The sequence below is a fragment of the Diorhabda sublineata genome, chromosome 2 (assembly GCF_026230105.1).
Source record: "Diorhabda sublineata isolate icDioSubl1.1 chromosome 2, icDioSubl1.1, whole genome shotgun sequence".
Classification (NCBI taxonomy): Eukaryota; Metazoa; Arthropoda; class Insecta; order Coleoptera; family Chrysomelidae; genus Diorhabda; species Diorhabda sublineata.
In genome coordinates this window covers 42418709-42438442 of record NC_079475.1, presented here as the reverse complement: position 1 = coordinate 42438442, position 19734 = coordinate 42418709, and the positions used below count along the sequence as shown (strand labels likewise).

Below are 19734 nucleotides of genomic sequence, written 5' to 3'. Positions count from 1 at the left end.
CGTTATAACTTATTCCCATTTTAAACTTAAAATCTTAAAATTCAAATAGATTTTTTATAAAATGTTTTAATAAAAATTTTTTGTGGATTCTATACTTTATCACAATGTAGTATTAATTGTTTAAAAGTCTACGGTTTTATCGTTTTTATTTTTATACTGTCATTTATTATAATGAAGTTAGGTCATGCACAATAAAACCGATAAGTGAAAATAAATGACATGTAGTGTTTATATTGCATTTTTTTAAAAATTAGTTATAAGTAATTAAAAAATCTATTAAGAAAATGTATAACAAAACAATGCACAATTTTTCAGTAATCTTATTACTTCATCTATATTTTTTATTAATATTATCCGATCCAATTGGCCGTAACATATCAACGAAGTCTATAGTGGACGAACCAGCGTGCCAAGACGTAGGCATTATATGCCACAATTTAAGCGAAAAAGACGACGTTCTTATATTGGAGTGTTTATTAGCGTCCAATCCACAGCAACTGAATCGTTTAAATAGGGAATGCCAGAATATAATTTGGGGTAGAGTACGAAACATTACCGCATACGACGGGGTACAACAGTACCTTTCGCCGTTCTGCGGACAAGAATTAAAAAAAACCGAGTGCCAAAGAGATAATTATTTAAAATGTTTAGTAGATAAAGTGAATAATATCGAAAATCAAGATTGTTATAGAGGAATTAATCGCCTGGAGAGTATCGCTTTTACCGATTACAAGTGGATATCGGACTTTTTAGATCAGTGCAATGAGGATATAAAAAAATTTCAATGTGGCGTTATAGACGGAGATAATTTTTCTCAAATTAAATCAGTTTCGTGTCTACAAAATAGAATTTTGGAAGTCGGAGATAAATGTAGGAAAGAAGTGTTCCATTTATCGGAATTACAATCTAATAATATAAAATTAGACGCCCAGCTTTATTTAGAATGCAGAGAAGATTACCAAAGATACTGCGGAAAATTTTTGGAAGGTTAGTCAATGAAATTAAAATTTGTTCAATATCTAAGTTAGTTGTGGTGTAATTTAAGGATCTGGTAGAGTTTTTCCTTGCTTAATACACCAATTACACTTGGACGATTCGACTTTGGCCACCAAATGCCGACAGCATTTGAGACGTAGGGAAAAATTGATTTCTCAAGAGTTTAGAGTTAGCAAGGGATTACTAAGGGCTTGTAAAGAGGATATTAAAAAGACGCGTTGTAAAAAAAATTTGTCTAGCGATAAATCCGTCAGATTAGCTCAGATTTTATTGTGTTTGGAAGATTATGTTAGAAAAGATTCCAATAATCCCAGCGTTTACATCAGTTCTGAATGTGATAGCGAACTTACAGAACATAGGCGAATGTTGATGGAGGATTACAGGTAAGTTTTGTCAATTTTTATATATACAAGGTGTGGTAAAAAAATATCATTCTATAACTGCTATTATCTACCAATTTCGTCTTCAAATTGAACCCGGATTGTTACAAAACAACTGAAACTAAAAACCATGAAATCCTGGTCAAGATTATCATTTTATCTGATAAGCAAGCAGTAATTAGAGCTCTGAGCTCCTATTTTATGAGAATCTAGTTGATTTGGTCGGTCCTGATGTAGGATTCCTTCCCTCTGCTATACTTCGATTCGATTACATTTGTTTTGTTATTTATTATATATACGAGGTGGGATAAAAAAATACCACTTTATAACCTCTATTAATCATTGATTTTGCCTTCAAATGGTATTAGGATGGTTACAAAACAACCGAAACTAAAAATCCTGGTCAAGATTATCATTTTATCTGATAACCAAGCAGTAATTAGAGCTCTGAGCTCCAATTTTTAGCCAAGAAAGACCAATTAATAATTGTGAATCATGTTAGATTATTTCTAGTACCCGAAAAGGGGTGGAAGCGACTTTTTCTTGGGGTTTTTGGGGTAAGGGATGCAATATAAGCACTGGCAAATTGATTTTTTTTATACAATTATTTTCTTATTGTATAGGTTGTCTCCCGAAGTTGTGAATAATTGTAAAAATGAGACGGCCATGTTTTGTCAAGAATACGGTATCGGAGGTAAAACTTTGCATTGTTTGATGGGTCACGCTAGGAATATAGCAGCTAGATTAGGACCGTCTTGTATGAGAGCCGTGAGTATTATATACAGGGTGATTTATAAATAGTGACGATCGGTTGTATGTAGGGAAAACGTTTAATATTTAATCTACGACAAAAATATACAAAAATTGGAGGTATAAAATTGAGTTTTCTCGATGTTTCAGTCAAAAATACGTATAATAAAACTCATTTCACTTAAATTTCTACGCAACTAGTGATTTTTTCAAGTTTTGAAACCATATAATTCGCACGGGACCTAATCTGGAGAATACAGTGGACGGATAATAGTTTTTGGTTTAATTTGGTTATCGCGAGGTCGTAAATGGAATCTAGTGCGTTGTCATGATTGAAAAGTACAATTTTTTTCGTAAAAATGGCGTTTTTTGCGTGAAATCGTCCCACAAATAATATATATAAGTCCCATTTCGAGAAAACAGTGTCCACCACGTTTCCAACCGATGGGGCAATCTTTAGAGTATGTTAACCGGGTGAAATTGACTATTTCTTGGTTTCTTGCGAATACTAGTGGTTTTTTGTTACGAAACGACACGGAAATTAATTTAAATTACATCAAACATTGCTCCGAAGTCGAGAACGCGAGACACGGACTATGACGATGACAATTGGGAGGATTTTGTACTGTTTGGTAACGTAATATCCTACGAGTCGTTCATCCGGGGGCGCGTCTGAGGTGGCTAGGATACCTTCTGATCGATACGGTGCCTGGAGGACGGCGACTGAGAGGAAAACCGCGCCTTCGCTCGTCGGAGCACGTCGAGGCGAATCTGATCCAGTTTCGACGTTGTAGACACCGTGTTCAGGACGGGAAAGGATTGTTGAGAAGGTCCTGGTTCTCGAAGGAAACGATATTTTGGATTTTCGCCACGTTATCCATCGTTGTAACCGCTTTCCAGGCACTAGGACGTGCGACTACTTTGGAAAAGGTTTAATCAGTTTTTGACGGTTTCCATCGATGTAAAATGGTCACTGTACAAATATTCCATGATTTGTTATCAAAAAAATCCGACAGATATTGTCATTTTTTCATTTTTTTTTTTTGTCAAATCCGCGGTCGAAATAAATTTACGAATTTGACTCGGTGAAAACTTATCTCGCCGCCCTCGTATGTGTTAACGAATCCGATTTGATGGTATATTTTGTACAAAATTTCAAAAAAAAAAACGTTTTACGACCGATCGTCACCGTCCATTTGCAACATACCAATTGTCGGTTAATTTTCGAACAACAGCTGGAAGATTTGATGCACCAAGTGGATCCCGGCGAAAATTGGAACGTGGATCCGGTTTTACGTCAAGCTTGCGACGCCGTAGTAAAAGTGGCGTGTCGGAACGTCAGAGGCGGAAACGGCAGAGTTATGTCTTGTCTGATGGATAATATGCGATCGGAAATAATGACGGTGGATTGCGAAAACGCCCTTTTGGAAATCCAATATTTCGTGGCGAGAGATTTCGCCTTGGATCCCCAATTGTACAGATCTTGCAGCGCGGACGCGACGAAACGTTGCCATTTCGATACCGACAGCTCGGCACCGAGTTATTCGCGACAAGTTCTACCTTGTCTTTACAGATACGCGTATCTAACCGACGAATCGATGAAATTGGACAAACAGTGCCTCGAACAAGTGCAGCGCGTGATGCGACAACGCGCTTTGAGCGTCCATCTCCAACCGGAAATCGAGGAGGCCTGCGTTAAAGATCTGAGTTTCTATTGCCAGGATAAATTGAAGAAGGGCGAGGAAATGATGTGTCTGCAAGAGCATCTGGAAGAGCTGCAGGATAAATGTCGAGATACGGTGGAATCTTTCACGGAAATCGAATCGCAACGCGTCGAATTGAATCCGTACATATCGAAATATTGCGGTAAAATAATCGACGATTTGTGCGCCGACGAGGACGATATCGTGGAATGTTTGATCGGCAATAAGAATAATCCGCAAGTGAAATCGACGCCGAATTGCCGGGCGAGCGTCGAACATTTTCAATTAATATCGTTGAAAGATTACAGATTCACATATAAATTCAAAGTGGCTTGTAAACCGTACGCGAAGAGATTTTGCGGCGCGTCGACGACGAAAAGCGACGTTATCGAATGTTTGAGCGAGCACGTTTTGAACGCCACCATAAACGGCGACAAAGGTTTCATACCCAAAGAATGTAAACAACAATTGAAGGCGCAGATATTCCAGCAGAGGGAAAATATCGATTACGATCCGCAATTGAAGAAATTTTGTTTGATGGACATCAGGAAATTTTGCAAAAACGTCCAATCCGGAGAAGCCAAGGTCAGTTTTATATTAACTCGTCCCCCGTATATCGAATATTTTTATTCGGTTTTTTTATATCATTATTGAAAGGTCCTCGTATATTTGTAACTTACAAAATTTTGATTTATGTTCATTTTTCGTCGTTTACAATTTTCAAAATGTTTCGTTTTATAATAATTTATCCCCGTATATAATCGCGAAATTAACTACGTCCTTTTTTATATTCGTCGAACCTCGTATTTTCCAAATTCAACAGAATTTTGTTTCTTATTTTATATTGATTGATCCTCGTATATTAAAACTTTCATTCGGTTTTTTTATATCATTATTGAAAGGTCCTCGTATATTTGTAACTTACAAAATTTTGATTTATATTCATTTTTCGTCGTTTACAATTTTCAAAATGTTTCGTTTTATAATAATTTATCCCCGTATATAATCGCGAAATTAACTACGTCCTTTTTTATATTCGTCGAACCTCGTATTTTCCAAATTCAACAGAATTTTGTTTCTTATTTTATATTGATTGATCCTCGTATATTAAAACTTTCATTCGGTTTTTTTATATCATTATTGAAAGGTCCTCGTATATTTGTAACTTACAAAATTTTGATTTATGTTCATTTTTCGTCGTTTACAATTTTCAAAATGTTTCGTTTTATATTCGTCGAACCTCGTATTTTCCAAATTCAACAGAATTTTGTTTCTTATTTTATATTGATTGATCCTCGTATATTAAAACTTTCATTCGGTTTTTTTATATCATTATTGAAAGGTCCTCGTATATTTGTAACTTACAAAATTTTGATTTATGTTCATTTTTCGTCGTTTACAATTTTCAAAATGTTTCGTTTTATATTCGTCGAACCTCGTATTTTCCAAATTCAACAGAATTTTGTTTCTTATTTTATATTGATTGATCCTCGTATATTAAAACTTTCATTCGGTTTTTTTATATCATTATTGAAAGGTCCTCGTATATTTGTAACTTACAAAATTTTGATTTATGTTCATTTTTCGTCGTTTACAATTTTCAAAATGTTTCGTTTTATATTCGTCGAACCTCGTATTTTCCAAATTCAACAGAATTTTGTTTCTTATTTTATATTGATTGATCCTCGTATATTAAAACTTTCATTCGGTTTTTTTATATCATTATTGAAAGGTCCTCGTATATTTGTAACTTACAAAATTTTGATTTATGTTCATTTTTCGTCGTTTACAATTTTCAAAATGTTTCGTTTTATATTCGTCGAACCTCGTATTTTCCAAATTCAACAGAATTTTGTTTCTTATTTTATATTGATTGATCCTCGTATATTAAAACTTTCATTCGGTTTTTTTATATCATTATTGAAAGGTCCTCGTATATTTGTAACTTACAAAATTTTGATTTATGTTCATTTTTCGTCGTTTACAATTTTCAAAATGTTTCGTTTTATAATAATTTATCCCCGTATATAATCGCGAAATTAACTACGTCCTTTTTTATATTCGTCGAACCTCGTATTTTCCAAATTCAACAGAATTTTGTTTCTTATTTTATATTGATTGATCCTCGTATATTAAAACTTTCATTCGGTTTTTTTATATCATTATTGAAAGGTCCTCGTATATTTGTAACTTACAAAATTTTGATTTATGTTCATTTTTCGTCGTTTACAATTTTCAAAATGTTTCGTTTTATATTCGTCGAACCTCGTATTTTCCAAATTCAACAGAATTTTGTTTCTTATTTTATATTGATTGATCCTCGTATATTAAAACTTTCATTCGGTTTTTTTATATCATTATTGAAAGGTCCTCGTATATTTGTAACTTACAAAATTTTGATTTATGTTCATTTTTCGTCGTTTACAATTTTCAAAATGTTTCGTTTTATATTCGTCGAACCTCGTATTTTCCAAATTCAACAGAATTTTGTTTCTTATTTTATATTGATTGATCCTCGTATATTAAAACTTTCATTCGGTTTTTTTATATCATTATTGAAAGGTCCTCGTATATTTGTAACTTACAAAATTTTGATTTATGTTCATTTTTCGTCGTTTACAATTTTCAAAATGTTTCGTTTTATATTCGTCGAACCTCGTATTTTCCAAATTCAACAGAATTTTGTTTCTTATTTTATATTGATTGATCCTCGTATATTAAAACTTTCATTCGGTTTTTTTATATCATTATTGAAAGGTCCTCGTATATTTGTAACTTACAAAATTTTGATTTATGTTCATTTTTCGTCGTTTACAATTTTCAAAATGTTTCGTTTTATATTCGTCGAACCTCGTATTTTCCAAATTCAACAGAATTTTGTTTCTTATTTTATATTGATTGATCCTCGTATATTAAAACTTTCATTCGGTTTTTTTATATCATTATTGAAAGGTCCTCGTATATTTGTAACTTACAAAATTTTGATTTATGTTCATTTTTCGTCGTTTACAATTTTCAAAATGTTTCGTTTTATATTCGTCGAACCTCGTATTTTCCAAATTCAACAGAATTTTGTTTCTTATTTTATATTGATTGATCCTCGTATATTAAAACTTTCATTCGGTTTTTTTATATCATTATTGAAAGGTCCTCGTATATTTGTAACTTACAAAATTTTGATTTATGTTCATTTTTCGTCGTTTACAATTTTCAAAATGTTTCGTTTTATAATAATTTATCCCCGTATATAATCGCGAAATTAACTACGTCCTTTTTTATATTCGTCGAACCTCGTATTTTCCAAATTCAACAGAATTTTGTTTCTTATTTTATATTGATTGATCCTCGTATATTAAAACTTTCATTCGGTTTTTTTATATCATTATTGAAAGGTCCTCGTATATTTGTAACTTACAAAATTTTGATTTATGTTCATTTTTCGTCGTTTACAATTTTCAAAATGTTTCGTTTTATATTCGTCGAACCTCGTATTTTCCAAATTCAACAGAATTTTGTTTCTTATTTTATATTGATTGATCCTCGTATATTAAAACTTTCATTCGGTTTTTTTATATCATTATTGAAAGGTCCTCGTATATTTGTAACTTACAAAATTTTGATTTATGTTCATTTTTCGTCGTTTACAATTTTCAAAATGTTTCGTTTTATATTCGTCGAACCTCGTATTTTCCAAATTCAACAGAATTTTGTTTCTTATTTTATATTGATTGATCCTCGTATATTAAAACTTTCATTCGGTTTTTTTATATCATTATTGAAAGGTCCTCGTATATTTGTAACTTACAAAATTTTGATTTATGTTCATTTTTCGTCGTTTACAATTTTCAAAATGTTTCGTTTTATATTCGTCGAACCTCGTATTTTCCAAATTCAACAGAATTTTGTTTCTTATTTTATATTGATTGATCCTCGTATATTAAAACTTTCATTCGGTTTTTTTATATCATTATTGAAAGGTCCTCGTATATTTGTAACTTACAAAATTTTGATTTATGTTCATTTTTCGTCGTTTACAATTTTCAAAATGTTTCGTTTTATATTCGTCGAACCTCGTATTTTCCAAATTCAACAGAATTTTGTTTCTTATTTTATATTGATTGATCCTCTTATATTAAAACTTTCATTCGGTTTTTTTATATCATTATTGAAAGGTCCTCGTATATTTGTAACTTACAAAATTTTGATTTATGTTCATTTTTCGTCGTTTACAATTTTCAAAATGTTTCGTTTTATATTCGTCGAACCTCGTATTTTCCAAATTCAACAGAATTTTGTTTCTTATTTTATATTGATTGATCCTCGTATATTAAAACTTTCATTCGGTTTTTTTATATCATTATTGAAAGGTCCTCGTATATTTGTAACTTACAAAATTTTGATTTATGTTCATTTTTCGTCGTTTACAATTTTCAAAATGTTTCGTTTTATATTCGTCGAACCTCGTATTTTCCAAATTCAACAGAATTTTGTTTCTTATTTTATATTGATTGATCCTCGTATATTAAAACTTTCATTCGGTTTTTTTATATCATTATTGAAAGGTCCTCGTATATTTGTAACTTACAAAATTTTGATTTATGTTCATTTTTCGTCGTTTACAATTTTCAAAATGTTTCGTTTTATATTCGTCGAACCTCGTATTTTCCAAATTCAACAGAATTTTGTTTCTTATTTTATATTGATTGATCCTCGTATATTAAAACTTTCATTCGGTTTTTTTATATCATTATTGAAAGGTCCTCGTATATTTGTAACTTACAAAATTTTGATTTATGTTCATTTTTCGTCGTTTACAATTTTCAAAATGTTTCGTTTTATATTCGTCGAACCTCGTATTTTCCAAATTCAACAGAATTTTGTTTCTTATTTTATATTGATTGATCCTCGTATATTAAAACTTTCATTCGGTTTTTTTATATCATTATTGAAAGGTCCTCGTATATTTGTAACTTACAAAATTTTGATTTATGTTCATTTTTCGTCGTTTACAATTTTCAAAATGTTTCGTTTTATAATAATTTATCCCCGTATATAATCGCGAAATTAACTACGTCCTTTTTTATATTCGTCGAACCTCGTATTTTCCAAATTCAACAGAATTTTGTTTCTTATTTTATATTGATTGATCCTCGTATATTAAAACTTTCATTCGGTTTTTTTATATCATTATTGAAAGGTCCTCGTATATTTGTAACTTACAAAATTTTGATTTATATTCATTTTTCGTCGTTTACAATTTTCAAAATGTTTCGTTTTATAATAATTTATCCCCGTATATAATCGCGAAATTAACTACGTCCTTTTTTATATTCGTCGAACCTCGTATTTTCCAAATTCAACAGAATTTTGTTTCTTATTTTATATTGATTGATCCTCGTATATTAAAACTTTCATTCGGTTTTTTTATATCATTATTGAAAGGTCCTCGTATATTTGTAACTTACAAAATTTTGATTTATGTTCATTTTTCGTCGTTTACAATTTTCAAAATGTTTCGTTTTATAATAATTTATCCCCGTATATAATCGCGAAATTAACTACGTCCTTTTTTATATTCGTCGAACCTCGTATTTTCCAAATTCAACAGAATTTTGTTTCTTATTTTATATTGATTGATCCTCGTATATTAAAACTTTCATTCGGTTTTTTTATATCATTATTGAAAGGTCCTCGTATATTTGTAACTTACAAAATTTTGATTTATGTTCATTTTTCGTCGTTTACAATTTTCAAAATGTTTCGTTTTATATTCGTCGAACCTCGTATTTTCCAAATTCAACAGAATTTTGTTTCTTATTTTATATTGATTGATCCTCGTATATTAAAACTTTCATTCGGTTTTTTTATATCATTATTGAAAGGTCCTCGTATATTTGTAACTTACAAAATTTTGATTTATGTTCATTTTTCGTCGTTTACAATTTTCAAAATGTTTCGTTTTATATTCGTCGAACCTCGTATTTTCCAAATTCAACAGAATTTTGTTTCTTATTTTATATTGATTGATCCTCGTATATTAAAACTTTCATTCGGTTTTTTTATATCATTATTGAAAGGTCCTCGTATATTTGTAACTTACAAAATTTTGATTTATGTTCATTTTTCGTCGTTTACAATTTTCAAAATGTTTCGTTTTATATTCGTCGAACCTCGTATTTTCCAAATTCAACAGAATTTTGTTTCTTATTTTATATTGATTGATCCTCGTATATTAAAACTTTCATTCGGTTTTTTTATATCATTATTGAAAGGTCCTCGTATATTTGTAACTTACAAAATTTTGATTTATGTTCATTTTTCGTCGTTTACAATTTTCAAAATGTTTCGTTTTATATTCGTCGAACCTCGTATTTTCCAAATTCAACAGAATTTTGTTTCTTATTTTATATTGATTGATCCTCGTATATTAAAACTTTCATTCGGTTTTTTTATATCATTATTGAAAGGTCCTCGTATATTTGTAACTTACAAAATTTTGATTTATGTTCATTTTTCGTCGTTTACAATTTTCAAAATGTTTCGTTTTATAATAATTTATCCCCGTATATAATCGCGAAATTAACTACGTCCTTTTTTATATTCGTCGAACCTCGTATTTTCCAAATTCAACAGAATTTTGTTTCTTATTTTATATTGATTGATCCTCGTATATTAAAACTTTCATTCGGTTTTTTTATATCATTATTGAAAGGTCCTCGTATATTTGTAACTTACAAAATTTTGATTTATGTTCATTTTTCGTCGTTTACAATTTTCAAAATGTTTCGTTTTATATTCGTCGAACCTCGTATTTTCCAAATTCAACAGAATTTTGTTTCTTATTTTATATTGATTGATCCTCGTATATTAAAACTTTCATTCGGTTTTTTTATATCATTATTGAAAGGTCCTCGTATATTTGTAACTTACAAAATTTTGATTTATGTTCATTTTTCGTCGTTTACAATTTTCAAAATGTTTCGTTTTATATTCGTCGAACCTCGTATTTTCCAAATTCAACAGAATTTTGTTTCTTATTTTATATTGATTGATCCTCGTATATTAAAACTTTCATTCGGTTTTTTTATATCATTATTGAAAGGTCCTCGTATATTTGTAACTTACAAAATTTTGATTTATGTTCATTTTTCGTCGTTTACAATTTTCAAAATGTTTCGTTTTATATTCGTCGAACCTCGTATTTTCCAAATTCAACAGAATTTTGTTTCTTATTTTATATTGATTGATCCTCGTATATTAAAACTTTCATTCGGTTTTTTTATATCATTATTGAAAGGTCCTCGTATATTTGTAACTTACAAAATTTTGATTTATGTTCATTTTTCGTCGTTTACAATTTTCAAAATGTTTCGTTTTATATTCGTCGAACCTCGTATTTTCCAAATTCAACAGAATTTTGTTTCTTATTTTATATTGATTGATCCTCTTATATTAAAACTTTCATTCGGTTTTTTTATATCATTATTGAAAGGTCCTCGTATATTTGTAACTTACAAAATTTTGATTTATGTTCATTTTTCGTCGTTTACAATTTTCAAAATGTTTCGTTTTATATTCGTCGAACCTCGTATTTTCCAAATTCAACAGAATTTTGTTTCTTATTTTATATTGATTGATCCTCGTATATTAAAACTTTCATTCGGTTTTTTTATATCATTATTGAAAGGTCCTCGTATATTTGTAACTTACAAAATTTTGATTTATGTTCATTTTTCGTCGTTTACAATTTTCAAAATGTTTCGTTTTATATTCGTCGAACCTCGTATTTTCCAAATTCAACAGAATTTTGTTTCTTATTTTATATTGATTGATCCTCGTATATTAAAACTTTCATTCGGTTTTTTTATATCATTATTGAAAGGTCCTCGTATATTTGTAACTTACAAAATTTTGATTTATGTTCATTTTTCGTCGTTTACAATTTTCAAAATGTTTCGTTTTATATTCGTCGAACCTCGTATTTTCCAAATTCAACAGAATTTTGTTTCTTATTTTATATTGATTGATCCTCGTATATTAAAACTTTCATTCGGTTTTTTTATATCATTATTGAAAGGTCCTCGTATATTTGTAACTTACAAAATTTTGATTTATGTTCATTTTTCGTCGTTTACAATTTTCAAAATGTTTCGTTTTATATTCGTCGAACCTCGTATTTTCCAAATTCAACAGAATTTTGTTTCTTATTTTATATTGATTGATCCTCGTATATTAAAACTTTCATTCGGTTTTTTTATATCATTATTGAAAGGTCCTCGTATATTTGTAACTTACAAAATTTTGATTTATGTTCATTTTTCGTCGTTTACAATTTTCAAAATGTTTCGTTTTATATTCGTCGAACCTCGTATTTTCCAAATTCAACAGAATTTTGTTTCTTATTTTATATTGATTGATCCTTGTATATTAAAACTTTCATTCGGTTTTTTTATATCATTATTGAAAGGTCCTCGTATATTTGTAACTTACAAAATTTTGATTTATGTTCATTTTTCGTCGTTTACAATTTTCAAAATGTTTCGTTTTATATTCGTCGAACCTCGTATTTTCCAAATTCAACAGAATTTTGTTTCTTATTTTATATTGATTGATCCTCGTATATTAAAACTTTCATTCGGTTTTTTTATATCATTATTGAAAGGTCCTCGTATATTTGTAACTTACAAAATTTTGATTTATGTTCATTTTTCGTCGTTTACAATTTTCAAAATGTTTCGTTTTATATTCGTCGAACCTCGTATTTTCCAAATTCAACAGAATTTTGTTTCTTATTTTATATTGATTGATCCTCGTATATTAAAACTTTCATTCGGTTTTTTTATATCATTATTGAAAGGTCCTCGTATATTTGTAACTTACAAAATTTTGATTTATGTTCATTTTTCGTCGTTTACAATTTTCAAAATGTTTCGTTTTATATTCGTCGAACCTCGTATTTTCCAAATTCAACAGAATTTTGTTTCTTATTTTATATTGATTGATCCTCGTATATTAAAACTTTCATTCGGTTTTTTTATATCATTATTGAAAGGTCCTCGTATATTTGTAACTTACAAAATTTTGATTTATGTTCATTTTTCGTCGTTTACAATTTTCAAAATGTTTCGTTTTATATTCGTCGAACCTCGTATTTTCCAAATTCAACAGAATTTTGTTTCTTATTTTATATTGATTGATCCTCGTATATTAAAACTTTCATTCGGTTTTTTTATATCATTATTGAAAGGTCCTCGTATATTTGTAACTTACAAAATTTTGATTTATGTTCATTTTTCGTCGTTTACAATTTTCAAAATGTTTCGTTTTATATTCGTCGAACCTCGTATTTTCCAAATTCAACAGAATTTTGTTTCTTATTTTATATTGATTGATCCTCTTATATTAAAACTTTCATTCGGTTTTTTTATATCATTATTGAAAGGTCCTCGTATATTTGTAACTTACAAAATTTTGATTTATGTTCATTTTTCGTCGTTTACAATTTTCAAAATGTTTCGTTTTATATTCGTCGAACCTCGTATTTTCCAAATTCAACAGAATTTTGTTTCTTATTTTATATTGATTGATCCTCGTATATTAAAACTTTCATTCGGTTTTTTTATATCATTATTGAAAGGTCCTCGTATATTTGTAACTTACAAAATTTTGATTTATGTTCATTTTTCGTCGTTTACAATTTTCAAAATGTTTCGTTTTATATTCGTCGAACCTCGTATTTTCCAAATTCAACAGATTTTTGTTTTTTTTTTATATCGATTGATCCTCGTATATATTTTCGAAATTGTCGAATGTACTAATCATATTTTGATTCGTCCTCGTATATAATTTGAAAAAAGTCCCGTTTCTTCATCGATTGACCCTTGTATACGATTACATATTGGATAAACCTCGTATTTTCCAAATTCAACAGAATTTTGTTTTTTTTTTTATATCGATTGATCCTCGTATATATTTTCGAAATTGTCGAATGTACTAATCATATTTTGATTCGTCCTCGTATATAATTTGATAAAAGTCCCATTTTCTATCGATTGGTCCTTGTATATATTTATATATTGGATAAACCTCGTATCTTCCAAATTCGAAAGGTTTTTTTATATTGATTGATCCTCGTATATTAAAACTTTTATTCTATTTTCGTATATCATTATTGAAGGGTCCTCGTATATTTGTAACATATAAAATTTTGATTTATATTCATTTTTCGTCGTATACAATTTTCAAAATGTTTCGTTTTATAATGATTTATCCTCGTATATAATCGCCAAATTATCAACGCCCCGTTTTTTATTTTATATTGATTGATCCTCGTATAAAATTTCGAAATTTTGGAGCGTTTCGTCTTATATTAATTGTTTCATCCTCGTATATTAAAAATTCTATATGGTTGTTTTCTATATCGATTGATCCTCGTATGTAATTTGAAAAAAGTCCCATTTTCTATCGATTGATCCTTGTATATATTTATATATTAGATAAACCTCGTATCTTCCGAATTCAAAAGGTTTTTTTATATTGATCGATCCTCGTATATTGGAACTTTTATTCGGTTTTCGTATATCATTATTGAAAGGTCCTCGTATATTTGTAACTTACAAAATTTTGATTTATATTCATTTTTCGTCGTTTACAATCTTCAAAATGTTTCGTTTTATATTGATTGATCCTCGTAGATAATCATAAAATTAACTACGTCTCTTTTTATATCCGTCGAACCTCGTATTTTCCAAATTCAACAGAATTTTGTCTCTTATTTTATATTGATTGATCCTCGTATATATTTTTAAAATTATCGAATGTACTATCATATTTTGATTCGTCCTCGTATATAATTTGAAAAAAGTCCCGTTTCTTCATCGATTGACCCTTGTATACGATTACATATTGGATAAACCTCGTATCTTCCAAATTCAACAGGATTTTTGTTTTTTTTTTATATTGATTTATCCTCGTATATAAAATGCCATGTTTCATCCTTATATACAATAACTGCTTTTATTGTATCCATTTTTTTATTCATTAATCCTCGTATATTACATATTCTACTGAACTCTTGTTTTTTTGGTCCTCGATCATATTGATTAGTCCCTGTATATTCAAAATTATTAGTTTTGTATTGTTTTATCCTCGTATATAATTTGAAAATGACCTTTTTTATATCGATTGATCCTCGTACATATTTTTGAAATTATAAAATGTCCTGTATTATATTGATTAATCCTCGAATATAATTAGCAAACGTCCTTTTCCATATCGATTGATCCTCGTATAAATTAGAATTCTAGAATTTTCTTTCTCATTTTGATTAATCCCCGTATATTAAAAATCTTATCAAATTTTAGTTTTACATTATTTTATCCTCGTATATAATTTGAAAATGCCCTTTTTTATATCGATTGATCCTCGTACATATTTTTGAAATTATAAAATGTCCTGTATTATATTGATTAATCCTCGTATATAATTTGCAAACGTCCTGTTCCATATCGACTGATTTTCGTATAAATTAGAATTGTAGAATTTTTTTTCTAATTTTGATTAATCCCCGTATATTAAAAATCTTGTCAAATTTTAGTTTTACATTATTTTATCCTCGTATATAATTTGAAAATGCCCTTTTTTATATCGATTGATCCTCGTACATATTTTTGAAATTATAAAATGTCCTGTATTATATTGATTAATCCTCGTATATAATTTGCAAACGTCCTTTTCCATATCGATTGATCCTCGTATAAATTAGAATTGTAGAATTTTCTTTCTTATATTGATTAATCCCCGTATATTCAAATACTTGTTTCACTTTTTATTTGCTCGGAGTACTCTGTGCGGTGTAACTACCCACTACCAGTTTTAACCAGTAAGATTGACATTGACAAATTAACGTCACTGATCGCAATACTGATTTTTTAAAATGTATCTGATGATATTCGAAACGGTTCTTTAGGTATTGGAATGTCTGCAGATGGTACCGCACGAACAATTAAGTCCGATGTGCGGAAAAAAAGTTTTCAAAATCCAAAAACTCGAAGTATTCGATAATAGCGTCGATTACGCTTTATTAACCAATTGCGCCGAATCCATAGATCAATTTTGTCCTAGAGCGAAAAAAGAAAACGTTTTCGATTGTTTAAAAGTAAGTTTAATAATAAGCGTTTCGATTTATCTTATTTGAATATCGATTATTTTTATTCGTAAGTTGAACAAAGAAGAAAAGGGATTCAGTAAAAAATGTCGTTTGATAGTGACGCATCGACTCATGGAACAAACTTCGAATTCGCTATTGAATCCGTCGTTGCAAAAAAATTGCCAATCGGATATAAACAGTTATTGTAAAAAAGAATTAATCGGCGTTAGGAACGATAAGAGACCAGAAGATTTGGTGATTAAATGTTTGAAAAATCAGTTCAAGTTATCGAAGTTGTCGAATAATTGCGAACAGGAGATTGCGGAAATATTACGCGAGATGGCGTTAAACGTCCAAATGGATCCCCTTTTAAAGGTAAATTACTATACAGTCGAAAAAGTGATAAAACAAACGCCAACCAATTAAATTAATATTTATATATAAAACATAATGTTTTATTTTGGATTTTCCTCGTTCTACGAGGGTTATGCGAAAAGATTTCGACCTAATAGTAACAAAAAATCATCTTTTCTAATTATTTATCCTTTTTTTTATATGTTTCTCAATTTTGGGTCGCTTTTTATTGAAAATTAGTTTTCAATTAGTTTTTCGATCTATTTTTGTTTTATATTTTGATACATACCAAAATAGGTCGAAACGTCAATTTTTATCACGTTTTAAAAACTAATTTTCAATTACAAACGACCTAAAATTAAGATGTTTTGTTGTGGGACTGTGGCAATCAAACACCAAACGCTTTTCGATACTCGATGATCTATTGTCAAGACTCGATTGTCTATCGTCGATTTTCGATTGTCTAATCGATTCTTGATCGTCTATTGTCGTTTATCGATTCGATTACTTATTATGGATTGTCTATTGATGATAATCGATTATCTGTTATCGATTCTCGTTTGTCTATAATCGATTCTTGATTGTCTATTGTCGTTTATCGATTCGATTACTTATTATGGATTGTCTATTGATGGTAATCGATTCTCGATTGTCTATAATCGATTCTTGATCGTCTATTGTCGTTTATCGATTCGATTACTTATTATGGATTGTCTATTGATGATAATCGATTATCTGTTATCGATTCTCGTTTGTCTATAATCGATTCTTGATTGTCTATTGTCGTTTATCGATTCGATTACTTATTATGGATTGTCTATTGATGGTAATCGATTATCTGTTATCGATTCTCGTTTGTCTATAATCGATTCTTGATTGTCTATTGTCGTTTAGCGATTCGATTACTTATTATGGATTGTGATAATCGATTGTCTATCGTCGATTTTTGATTATATAAAAGATAATTCAATTCCAGATCTCCTATACTTTTTGTTTTATCACTTTCTCAATTAAAATATCCGTCGTGCTTAGGTCATTTCCGAATGACGTCATAACCAGTCGCCATATTGTCTCGGGGGACAAACCTTGTTTTGCGAGACTCTCGTTTGAGACGAGAATTTTAAAAGTTTCGTTTCGTACCGCAAGAAAACTTTCGAATACCGTCCCGAGTATCGTTTCGACGAGACGAGACCGGACGCGGTCAACACTATATCACGACAATATGGCCGACGTTTGAAATACGCGTTACTCGGAATGACCACTGTTGGAAATGTTTTCGATTTGATTTAGTTGATGTGTAAAAACGAATTGGAAACTATATGCAAACCGGACGAAGACGAATCCGGCGCCACGGTGGAATGTTTAAAGAACGCTTTCATATCGAAAGAGATCCCGACGCAGGAATGTCGCGTCGAAGTAGCCGCTTTAATCGAAGGTTCCGAAGCCGATATCCAAGCCGATCCTCTATTACAAAGAGCGTGCGCTCTCGATCTCTTAACCCATTGCAAAGATATCGAACAAGGCAACGGCAGAAGTGAGTCGACTGGAACACGATTCACCGATTAATTCTTATATTTCGTTTAACATTTCAGAAATTAATTGTTTGAAAACCGTAATGTCGAACGCGGAACAAGATTTGTCTCGAGATTGTAAAGAGAAGTTGAAAGAGAGGTTGGAAATGTACCGAAACGCGGCTCAAGTGGTGAGTGTTAGGATTAATTTACACACACTTAACTATCCACTAACACTTAATACACTAAACTATTCACAAACACTTAACACACTAAACTATTCACAAACACTTAACACACTAAACTATTCACTAACACTTAATACACTAATTTATTTACGTTCTGTTTTTCAGATCGAGGTTCCTTCGGATCTGAAAGGTCTGGTGAGGACGGTGTCGGTGTCGCCTTCCAAGAATTATTTCGCGATTGTTTTGTTTATGATGATAGGGGCGATATTTTTCGTGGGGGTGTTTTGCGGTCGGTTCTCCAAAAGGAAATACAGGCTACTTAAAAATAAATGACGTAAAAAGATTAGGTTCGTGCCATCGAGCGATTACGTTATGTTATGACTATAACAGAGTAATATAAAAATATTTTTTAGAAAAAATAAAAAAATGTCGAAATAACTTCGTTGTTTTATTTTTGTCTGCAGGCGTCGCGCGTTTCGAAGCAACAAAAATTATCGAAAACTTTCCTAGTTTTGGTTAGGTACGTTTATCTATGAAAAATTTCCCTAAATATAAGGAGAAAATAAGTACGGCAATCGCGCACTCTTCTTCGACAACGTCGCTAATTATAAATACGCGATATTCATTCGGCAAGCCGTAGAATTTCCTCAGATCGAAGACAAAAGGAGATTTGGCAACATCTCATAATAAAAACGTAATTTATTTAGCAAATCGTGAGAATTTCCCGGATTTGACACAAAATGGGGTTCGCAATATGGCATCCTACAAATATTAACAAAATGTCCTTAGATTTAAGCTAAGCGAATTTCATCTTTGGCAACATCGTAAAACAGAAATATGTCTTTATTTAGCAGGTCATCACATTTCCCTAGATTTTTGGGAAAAAAGAAGTATGGCAACATCGCAACATAAAAAATGTCGTTTATTTCGTTAGTAGTAAAATTTCCCTAAGATTTAGAGGAAATTGAGATTTGGCAACATCGCATCCTAAAAATATGTCATTGATTCAGCAAGTCGTAAAATTTCCCTAGATTTTGACGAAAATGATATTTGGCAACATCGCTGCCTAAAAATGTCATTTATTTCGTTAGTAGTAAAATTTCCCTAATATTTAGAGGAAATTGAGATTTGGCAACATCGCATCCTAAAAATGTCGGTTTGTAAATAGTGAAATTTCTCCAGATTTTGATGAAAATGAGGTTCGGCAACTTCTCGTTCGTTCTGTTGAACAAATTTTGAAATTTCCCTTAAACTAAGATGTGTTATTACAACGTTGCATACCTACTTCATCAAACCTCAGGAAAATTGGCAACACACCGAGATCTCCAAATTGTCCTGTATACTAAAATCACTAAATTTATATAAAAACGAGATTTGACAACATCGCAATTGATTCATTTGTTATGTCATCAGATACATCCATTCATTTTTTGGTTTTAAATCGACATAATTTCCTAGATCTAGGGAAATTAATGCAAGTTTGGCAACACCGCAATGTAAATGTTACTAAAAAAATCAACAACATAGTTAATTATCAAACTTATTTCGAAGAACCTACTTCTGGCAACACATTCAGTGTCTCGATTATAAATTTCCCTAGATTTAGGGAAAAATGATTTTCCAGACAGTAACATATCGACAATTTCCCTAATCCCGATGAAAAAGTTCAGCAACCCTGCAGGTAATTTTCAAAATTCCTTGATT

General features: G+C 30.1%; 1 protein-coding gene across 1 annotated transcript; it reads left to right on the top strand.

Annotated features, from left to right (window-relative positions):
* Nucleotides 1-161: 161 nt before the first annotated feature.
* On the top strand, nucleotides 162-18469 carry LOC130453085 (Golgi apparatus protein 1). The gene is made up of 9 exons (XM_056792677.1): nucleotides 162-987; nucleotides 1046-1379; nucleotides 2000-2144; nucleotides 3362-4414; nucleotides 15798-15986; nucleotides 16050-16352; nucleotides 17622-17865; nucleotides 17924-18033; nucleotides 18196-18469. Exons 1-9 carry the CDS (start codon nucleotides 285-287, stop codon nucleotides 18361-18363), a joined length of 3249 nt encoding a protein of 1082 aa, XP_056648655.1. The 5' UTR covers nucleotides 162-284; the 3' UTR covers nucleotides 18364-18469.
* The last annotated feature ends 1265 nt before the right edge of the window (nucleotides 18470-19734 follow it).

Bases quoted from the DNA above. Each gene is read 5' to 3' on its own strand.
- LOC130453085 (XM_056792677.1), top strand. From the start codon at position 285: ATGTATAACAAAACAATGCACAATTTTTCAGTAATCTTATTACTTCAT. The intron at 2,145-3,361 runs GTGAGTATTATA...TTCGAACAACAG, and splicing joins GACCGTCTTGTATGAGAGCC to CTGGAAGATTTGATGCACCA. The intron at 17,866-17,923 runs GTGAGTCGACTG...TTAACATTTCAG, and splicing joins CGAACAAGGCAACGGCAGAA to AAATTAATTGTTTGAAAACC.